The following is a 9,376-nucleotide window of genomic DNA, read 5'->3' on the forward strand; positions in this document are numbered from 1 at the left end:
CACCTGCTGCACACAGCCACAGGTACCAGCTGAGCTCCCTGTGCCACGCAGACTTCAGAGTGCAGTGAAGTAATTGAGTATTGACTGAGGTGTACCAGCGAGCCCTGGATGCACATTACCTTCTGCTTAACTGGATAATTACCATCTATATTATCCCTTCCTGCACTCTATCTTTATTAACCTAAAAGGTCTGTAATTAGCTACTTGGTTTAAGTGTAAAGTTTTAATTAATTCATATTACAAAGTATAATTGCTTGTTAGAGATAATGTTGCATGTTCTATCACACTGGTATCACTCTGTGATGCTTTAACCAACATACAGGTTTGTCCCAATGAGTGAGCAGAGGTTCTACAAATCAGGCACTGGGATGCAAAACCTCCTCTGCAAAGCCAAAAAGAACCAACAAATAGGCAAATGATCTGGTACAAGCCCCCTAAGAGCTGTTCCCTCTGAGAGCTGTTTCCCCTCTCTGTGCTGTTCCTCCTCAGAGCCCCAGGAGGACATGCCAGGCTGCAGCTCCCACTGCCTCCTCAGCCCAGTGCCCACCAGCAGCACACTGCACAGCACCTGCAAATGCACTTAGCTGCCGATTTAAGCTTCGATTCCATTTCATTTAGCCCTTAGAAGAGTTCTAGGCCTTGATGTTCTGTTTATGGAGGAGTGTCGGCACAGAGCACCAGCTCAGCATGATCTCAGATGGGACAAGCTCTCTGGACATATTGCCCCAATTCTGTGGCTCTCACACAAATGCGACATCCCAAGCAAACTCCAGAGAGACAGAGATTTGGAGAACACCCTGCAAATGGCACAGTAAATTTCTGACTTTGTGGCATTAGGGCTGAATCAAAATGATAAACTAAAGTTCTCCTCTGCCAAAAGCCGTTTCCATGGTGCCAAAGCAGCAGATGGTCCTTCCTGGAGATGAAGGATTCCAAAGCTCTGGCAGTGCAGAGAGAACTGGAGGTTTAACACATGTACTGTGCTGTGTGAGGGGAGAGGACCCGGTGGTGCAGCCCGACAGGGCTGGCAGGTCCAAGCCCCAGGACCCAGCGCGGCGCTCGGCCCAGCCCAGAGCCTGCCCAGGGCTGGAGGGACCCCAGCAGCTCTTCACTGGTTCTTCCTCAGGAGGGACACCCCAGCAGCCACAGTCTTCCCCTCACTCACACCAACAGCCTGTTCTGGCCCTGTTTTATGAGTCATTAATTCCAATAAGTAGAAAACAGCCTGATGGGCTTTGGACAGGAATATTTACTGTATCAGAGGCAATCCACTATCTAAACTACCAGCTATAAATCAGGTTTTGAATGTTGATGTATCTTTAATAATGATAAATGAAGAATTTATGGATGCTGCTAAAGTTCATATCAGGATTTTGATTTATGAGCGCACTGAGCTCAGGTGGAGCCTGAGCCCAGGCCCAGCACCTTGTCCTGGGTTTGGACACCAGCACATCCCTCACCCGTGCCCCAGTGACCACCAGCCCCTTCTCCCTCCTGTGCCAGGGGCTGATCCCCTTCCCCACCAGCCCCTGGGAGCTGTGCCACAGGATGTGCCAAGCTCTGTGTCATGAGCCAGGGCCGTGACAGCTCCCCAGCCAAAGAAATGCTAATTGCAAAGCAAGTAATTAATGGCTACAAAATATGACCAATACAATTACACTGAGGGTTTTTTCCTCTGTCTGTCCTGAGTCTTGGCACGGAACAGTCTTATAATTAGGTGACAAAACTGACAAGCAGCTACAGTGAAACAACCTGTCCTCGCCCTCTGCAGAGGCTCCCCAAGTGTTCTGCACCAATAATTACTAATCAAGTTATTTCCCTCAGGATTAAAAAGACATTCCACAGGTAATTTGCCCATAATGGCCCAGGCCTGTTGCTGGCAGAGACCTGCACCTGCAGAGCCCAGCAGGCCTGGGATGCTGCAGCACCAGGTCACAGACACTCCCCAAGGGATCCCCACCCAGCTCGGGCCCCCCATGTCCCCACAAGCTCTGCACAGCTGCTTCATCCCCAAAACTGCCACATAAGGGCACTCAGTGCAGCCAACCACCACCACACGTGCTCCTCCAGGTGGTCCCAACACAGCTGAGATGCCACCACGGACAGAGATAGGGCAGGGAAGGGAAGCAGCAGCAATCCCAAATTGCTTTGCTCCCTCCAGGCTGTCGCTGGGCACAAGGATAAACACTGTGGAGACGGTGAAGAGCAGCATCGCCGTGAAGTCCAAGCCCCAGCGCTCACCCCGAGCTGCTCTGGCTCACTACCAGGACACCCATCTCTCATCGCTCCCACCGACAGCATCAGTCCTGCTGCAAACGGGAGCAACCACCTCCGTCCCAGCACACAGGAGCCCCCAGGGCCTCCGAGGGCCCTGCCCAGCCCTGCAGACCCAGCAGCCAGGGACAGCTCTGCCCACAGCAGCCAGTGCCATCCGTACCTGCCGCCGGCACACGCTCTGCTCCGCTTCCTGCGCCCCCCCAGCCTTCTGCCATCGTCCAACCCCGACAACCTGTTATGGTGCTAAAGACTGGAATTACTGTGATCCCAGGTAGATGCCCAGGACTGGCCCAGGGGAGCAGCAGTCCTTTGCACAAAGCAGTAATAAATTACTGAAGGTCACCTATGATTTGGTGACACAGCAGGGAAGCAGCCTCATGGGTGCCAGCACATCTGCTCTGACTGAGCCTCTGACAGGGATGGTTTTGCTTATTTTATTGGATTGGAAGCATCCCCAATAAGCATGTTGTCTCCTTGTCTGAGTGATGCCTTTGCCATACGACATGGAAATTACATCCCATCCACTGCACACAACTGCTCTGACAACTGGAAAAGCACCGTCTGGGGAGGGAACGCGCTCCAGGAACTCAGTCCCAGCAGGGATGAGTCTGTGCTGTGCTTGTGAATATGCCAGAAACGGCTGCAGGTGACAAGCCCTGCCAGAGATAAGACTCTCAGCACTGTGCCGTGTTTTCATCTTCAAAGAGCTTTAAGATGCCAAGAAATTAACAGCAGCTTCTCCTGGGCACAGCTTTTGTCTGTGTGAGGGTCTAAGACACCAGGCTGCACCACGGACACACTGCCAGAGCTTGTCTGCAGCTCGAGCTGCTCCAGTGAGGAAAAGTTAGACGAGAGGGCAGAGACACCACAGAGAACTCGACCACCTCGGATGGGGCAGGGACACCACGGAGACCTCAGACAGAGCTCTCGGGGAGCTCCTGCCACAGCTGCCCGCAGGAACAGCTAAAGAGGTGCTTGTGCCAGTGCAGTCACTGCTGCTAAGGCCCCACCTCACTGCACAGGAGCAAGGACAGGCCGCTCTGAGCCAGCTCTCCCTCCATCAACACCCCCAGGTGCTGGGGCACATCAGCAGGGGTAGGGGTACCCCAGGGTCTGAAACACATGGGTTTCCTCTGCAAACTGCCCCCCAGCCCCTGGCACGACACCTGCAGCCAGGAGCTGTGTCCAGCAGCCCCAGCCTGTGCCCTCATCACGTTGGGACGACAGCCTAGCCCTGCCACCAGTGCCTGGTCCATCCTCACCACTCGCTGCCTGCAGGGGCTGCGGCTCCAGATATGCCTTTCATCTCCTCAGAGCCTGCTGGATTTAATTCCCTGCATTTTGGTATAAAGTCAGGGTCCCATCCACAAAGCAATTCGTGTCTCCTGGAACAGGCAGTCAGAACATTTCCCATTAAAATGTAAATTCGGCCAAGTTTTCTGGCATCTCTTTTCCTTCCTTAAGGTAAGAAGAATATGAACTTGTATTATTTTTTCCACCAATGATACCTTCCCCTCAGTTTTGTGCTAAAGAAAAAAGCTGCCCAATATACACCCTTGGCAAATTAAATTTGAATTGAGTCTGACAGCACAACAGGGATCCAGATTACAGGAGATGTGCTGGCCTAATTGGAGTCATTGCCAAGGAGTTTATTCGCAGAGCGTTAACCACAGAGGGCACGAGTGCAGCAAACACGGCCAACACAGTCTCTGCAGCGAAAGCTCAGCTCACAGAGCTGCCCAGGGCCAGCAGCCATGCCCACCCAGCTGTGGGACCAGCCTCTCCCAGCACCAGCAGCACCTCGGTGGTGCCTCTCAGGAGCGTGGTGGATGCTGAGTTTAGTTCTGCAGGCACTGACTGCTCTTCCTGCCAGCCCTGGCATCCTGGGTCAGCCTGGAGTGGTGGTCCCTGCGTTGCCAACGATCCCTGTCCCTGCCCTTCCAGCCATCCCCACCCCACCACTCCTCACCCCACAGCTGCAGCCACGCAGCAGAGGGGAATGGATGGATGTCTGGTGACAGGCACAGGATTTCAGCCAAACATGCTCAGAATAACAAAACCAACTGCCCTGCTCATGCTGCAGGTTTTTTAAGATGATGTTTCATGATTAAAACCCCAAGTCCCTGTGGACTCACCACTTCTTTTGCCTTCAGACACCTGGAGGCAGGGAAGTGCTCTCTGCATGCCTCAGGAAGCCTGTCAAGAGTCTGAAGGGTTTAGAAGATACAACCAAGGAGAAACCCCTGAAAATTCTCCTGTGATGGTCAGTCACAGGGAGACCAGGGGGGCCTGGCTGCCATGCCAGGGCTCCCAGCCCAGAGCCACTGCTGGACACAGCTCACCACAGTCCTGCAGTTTGGCCATGGAATTAATATAGGAGCACAGGGCATTAATTACTGTCTCCAGCTGCATTTCTAGTGGGGATATTTTCATGTGCAATGGTTAGAATTACATCATTGCAATGAAAAGTCTCCCATTTTCCTGACTGATTTGAGATTAACTAAATTTGTTTCTCACAGGGAACAGGTCACAGCTCAGCCCACAACAACCTCTGCAAGCTCTTGCCTTGGGCAGCACCTCCCACAGGCTTAGGAGTGACCAGTGCCCCCAGAATCTCACCCAAACAGTCTGTGGCTGGTGGTAATTTGCATCACAGAGTAATGAAGGACTTGCATCTGACAGTGCTGCAGCCAGGCCATCACAGCCCCTGAGGACAGAGCTGGTGGGGAGCATCACCTCAGGCCCCGGGGAGAGGGTTCATCAGAAAAAATTAATAGCTCCAGTGCAAGGGGGATCTGACCCGGTGCTTTCCCTGTCCTGGGGACTGGAGTGCTCCCCAGGGCCACATGTGGCTTCCCACAGGGAGATCCTGGAGCCCAGCACGAGGCTTGGGCTGCAGCTGAGTGCTCTGTCCTGCAGCAGCAAGTGATCCAGCAGGCTCAGACAGCATTAGTTATGCAGAGAATAATTTGCTAGTGAAATTAAGAAAACCAAAGAGGATATAATTTAATCAAAATATAATTAAATGAATAGTTAATTTAACAATTCCACAGTGAAAAGCCCTTGACCTCTGGAGCTCTGCTCCCTGCACGCAGGGGCTGCTCATGGCTCTGGCAGCAGTGACACCCCATGGCACCTCTGTCCCCTGGCACACCCACACCTCGGCCTGCACTGCCCAGAGCACCAAGGCCAGGGAGGGTAAACCACAACCTTTCTGAAAAGAGGTGTGTGGTCACAGACCATGTTACCGTTAACCCTCTGAAAAATTCCAGTCCCGATAAATATTGTTTTAAGGAACTGGAAAATAGGAGGAAGAAAAGGACCAGCCAGGCAGAATTTCCTGCAGAAAAGGGAGCTGAGAGCAAACCTGACAAATGTGCCTGGAGTGAGCTGGGAGAGGGGCTGCTGTCTGGGGAAGCAGACTCTCCAGATGGCCTCAAGGTCCTTTCTGTCTCCATCATCTACGCTTCTACAGACTAATTCCTTAAATCAGCATCCTGTGGAAATTTGCCAGGCATCCTGCCAACTCTGGAGCTGGAAGAAGGGCTGGAGGACAGTGTTAGTGGATCTGCATGCACAGCATGCAGGAGGAAAGGGGATTTTTGCAATAGGCCCCTACAATCTCTAGGAATATACTCAAAGGAGCATTTCACAGCAGCTTCTTCATGGCAGCAAAGCCCTGGCTGGAGGTGCAGGAGGCAGCACCACCCTGGCCAAGAGCTGTCTGTCCCACGTGTGCCCCTTTCCACAGGGTTTCACAGCCCTCTCCTGCCACAGACATACTCACCCCCGCAGCAAAACCGAGAACTGCAGCTCAGCACCCCCTCGGGGTAGAGACCTGGCCCAGACAGACAATATCATCTCTCCTGGCTGTAACCACAGTGAGTGAAAACCCTCGCTGAGCTCCCAGCATCTGGCAGGGCAGGCTGGGCTCCATCTGGAAGCATCTCCCCACACACTGGACTATCTCCTAGTAAAGCCATTACAAGAAAATAAATCAGGAGGAGATTAACATAAATATTGTTTGAAAGATTTAATCAGCTACAAATTGCAATGTTGTGTTTCCAGCTTAGTTAGCCCAAGTCTGGTTTCCATTGTGTTACGAGGGCAGTGGCAGCAGCACCACAGATCTGTCTGCGGTGATGCAGGAAACTCTCTCCCTGGCTGGGGCCCTAGGATGCCACAGCAAGATCCCAAACAGCTCCAAAAGGGCTGGAGAAGGTCAGACACTGAGCAGCTTTACCCCCGAGACCACTCCTGGCCCAGGCTGCCTGGGCTGGCATTGCTCCTTTGAACAACCTCTCCATGAGTTTGAACGGGTCCTGCTAATGAGGGTCTAAAAGATGCCTTTTCACTTGGAGGGCAAGTGCTAATTAAAATGCAAACCATGTATGTCCTGCTCTGAGTGCTCAGGCCAATGTGATTTCCACAAGGGCTGCAAACACAAGTCACCCTGATCTGTGGTTTGGTTTAGGAAGGTGTTTATAGTTCCACCCACAAGCTCTCCAAAGGCACTGCCCCTTTCCAGCAGCAGCTGTGTCTGATCCACACGTCCTGACCGTGTTTTAACCTGTCTCAGGCAGCTCTGTGTCCCAGCACTCACCTGCAGCACACAGCTCCTGCACTGCAGTCACTTGGTGTAGCAGCAGAGTCCTGGGCTGGAAGTACCAAGAACACCTGGATGAGCAGCAAATCCTGGGTTTGTCCATGCTAGTGTGTTCCAGAGATGCTGACACACAGTCTGGTCACTTCAGCTGGTGCTGAGTGTGTCATACTGACAGCACAGAGCTCTGCAGACAGGCAGAACCCAGAGGAAGGAGGTAATTCATAGTGCTGGCAGCTCCTGCGGGGCACGAGGGCACCCTTACACCCATGGCTGGTGGCACAAATAAAGCTGTCACTGGCAGGGACACTGAACACCATCAGCGGGGAATGAGCCATGAGCAGAGACACCAGCCGAGATGTCAATGTGTTTCCCCAGCTTTCTGCCCACCAAGGCTGCTCGCAAAGGCCACAACAGGTTGTGGCAGAGATGCAGCTTTGGGCACTCAAGAGCAGACCCTAGAGCCAGCCCCATTCAGGTGAGGCTGCTCTGTCTCAAGGCTGTGCCTTACCTGGGGGACCAGCACCCCCACCTGGCTGTGGGAAAAGAGCCTGTGAGGGCACCAGCTCCATCCACACGCTCGGCTGTCCCCGAGGGGAGGAGCAGGACCTGCTGCAGCAGAGACCCTCAGCCAGGGCAGCAGATCCTGGAGACCCCTGAGCTGCACAGCTCAGGCAGTGTCTGTGGCTCCGCCCGGGCCTGTGCCAGCATACGGGGCAGGGGCACAGGATCCGCTCGTCTGAGTGGAGAAATACATCACTGGGAAGAGAGGAAACGTTTGGAAGGGGACGGCAGCTGTGAGAGTGATGGATGAGGCCTGGAGGACCCGACAGGGACTGGGGAACAGCTGATGAGCTGAGAAGGAGGCAGGGGGAGCTCCCCACGCAAATCCAGCAGGAGACAGCATGGAAAGTGCTCTCTGAGGTGCGAGTCCCAAACAGCCTTTACACACCACAGACACGAAGGCAGCAGCTCTGGCTCTGCTCGGTGCTGATGTGAACTGGGGGCTGTGGAGAGCTGCCCACCCATACCCACTGCCCACCAGGGCCCTGGGAAGGACCCCCAGTGCCACCCTCCTTCCCCTCAGTTCCCAGCAGTGCTGTGGGGACAGGCAGGAGGTCCAGTGCAGGCAAAGCGAAGCGACCCTTCTGATCTCCCTCAGCCCTCCATGCCCCAGGACACCTGATGGGAATGGTGAGGTAAGAGCAGAGGTGCAGAGAAGGGAAAGCACCCAGAGACCCCTCACACACACAGGAACTCACCCAGCCTGGTGCTTCAGGGGCTTTACAGCAGCACAAAGAGGTCAAAAAGGTTTGTGAATCTTTTGTTTATTAACCTTGACATAACCCATCGACCTCATTAAACAAGGCCATGAACACACTGCTGAGTGCACAGGCACACAGTGCCCAGCTCCGACTGCTCCCAGCCCCAGGGGTTAGGGAGGTTCTGGTTCCAAACCATACTTCTGCCTCAGGATTTCCACTGTGGGTGTCAGTGCACTGTGGGGAGGAACAGAGCTGTCAGAACAAGAGGTCGTCTGGTCAGAACAAAAGGGTCAGAACAAAAGAGGACTAAGCTGCACTTTCTGGGGAAAGGCAATCAGTGAGACAGGACTGCACTGAGCCCAGAGGGAACACAAGCTCCAGAAACTGCAGAGCTCCACAGAGCAGCCATAAGAAAGGCAATTCAGGAGCTCTTCCTGAGGGTGCTGGTAATCAAGTTAAACAGCATTAACCTGAAGGTGGAACTGCTGTGGGAAAGCAAGCAAAGCATGACCCTCACCAAGGCAGGCACAAAGCTGTGCTCTGCACTGCTTACCAGCCAGGGCGGATAATGGAGAACTTCCCTGACACAGACAAGTCAACCACAGTCGACCCCAGGCGACACTCTGGGCTCTGGGTGTCCCCTGTGGGGCCTCCATCAATGATCAGGGACAACTGAGGCCACAGGTCCTGAAATTCCTGCAGGAGAGCTGAGGCTTAGTCCTGATGTGGTTTGTGAGTCTCAGTTACAGAAAAGAAGATACAGCAACAAACAAACCACTTACAACCCCTGGCTCCCTGCTGAAGCTGAGCTCCAGCTGTGGGAGCCTGAGGCTGTCAGACTGTCCCAGTGCCAGAGGAGCCTCACCGACACAGCCAGGGTGCTGCCCTGGGAGCTGAGGTTGCAGGGCCAGGGGCCCAGGGCAGGCTCGAGCCACGTCCCGCAGGAAGGGATGGTCTGGGACACGAACACCAACCAGCTGCAGGGAGAGAGGAGGGTCACACAGTGAGGGACAGACACCTCAGCAGCAGCACAGACACAGCACTTGCCCCAGAACCCAGACCTGCAGCCAATTCCTACCGGCGTGAAGGGATTCAGGTCCTTGTTGAGCTCGTCCGAGCGCTGCAGGACCAGAGTCACTGGACCCGGCAGCAGGTCCCGCAGCAGCTCATCCGGCACGTTCACGTGGCAGTACCTGCGCGGCCAGAGGCACAGGGATCAGGGCACGGAGTC

At 54.1% G+C, this 9,376-nt stretch overlaps 1 protein-coding gene across 1 annotated transcript; it reads right to left on the reverse strand.

Annotated features, from left to right (window-relative positions):
* Positions 1-8,315: 8,315 nt before the first annotated feature.
* On the reverse strand, positions 8,316-9,340 carry YRDC (yrdC N(6)-threonylcarbamoyltransferase domain containing; the record flags this gene model as incomplete). Its single annotated transcript, XM_009078558.1, is given in 5 exon segments — positions 8,316-8,379; positions 8,699-8,841; positions 9,011-9,047; positions 9,049-9,122; positions 9,224-9,340. Coding segments are annotated over 5 exon segments (435 nt in total), but the record flags the coding sequence as incomplete, so codon positions are not given.
* Between the last annotated feature and the right edge of the window lie 36 nt (positions 9,341-9,376).

Source organism: Acanthisitta chloris, unplaced genomic scaffold (assembly GCF_000695815.1).
Source record: "Acanthisitta chloris isolate BGI_N310 unplaced genomic scaffold, ASM69581v1 scaffold29067, whole genome shotgun sequence".
Taxonomy (NCBI): Eukaryota; Metazoa; Chordata; class Aves; order Passeriformes; family Acanthisittidae; genus Acanthisitta; species Acanthisitta chloris.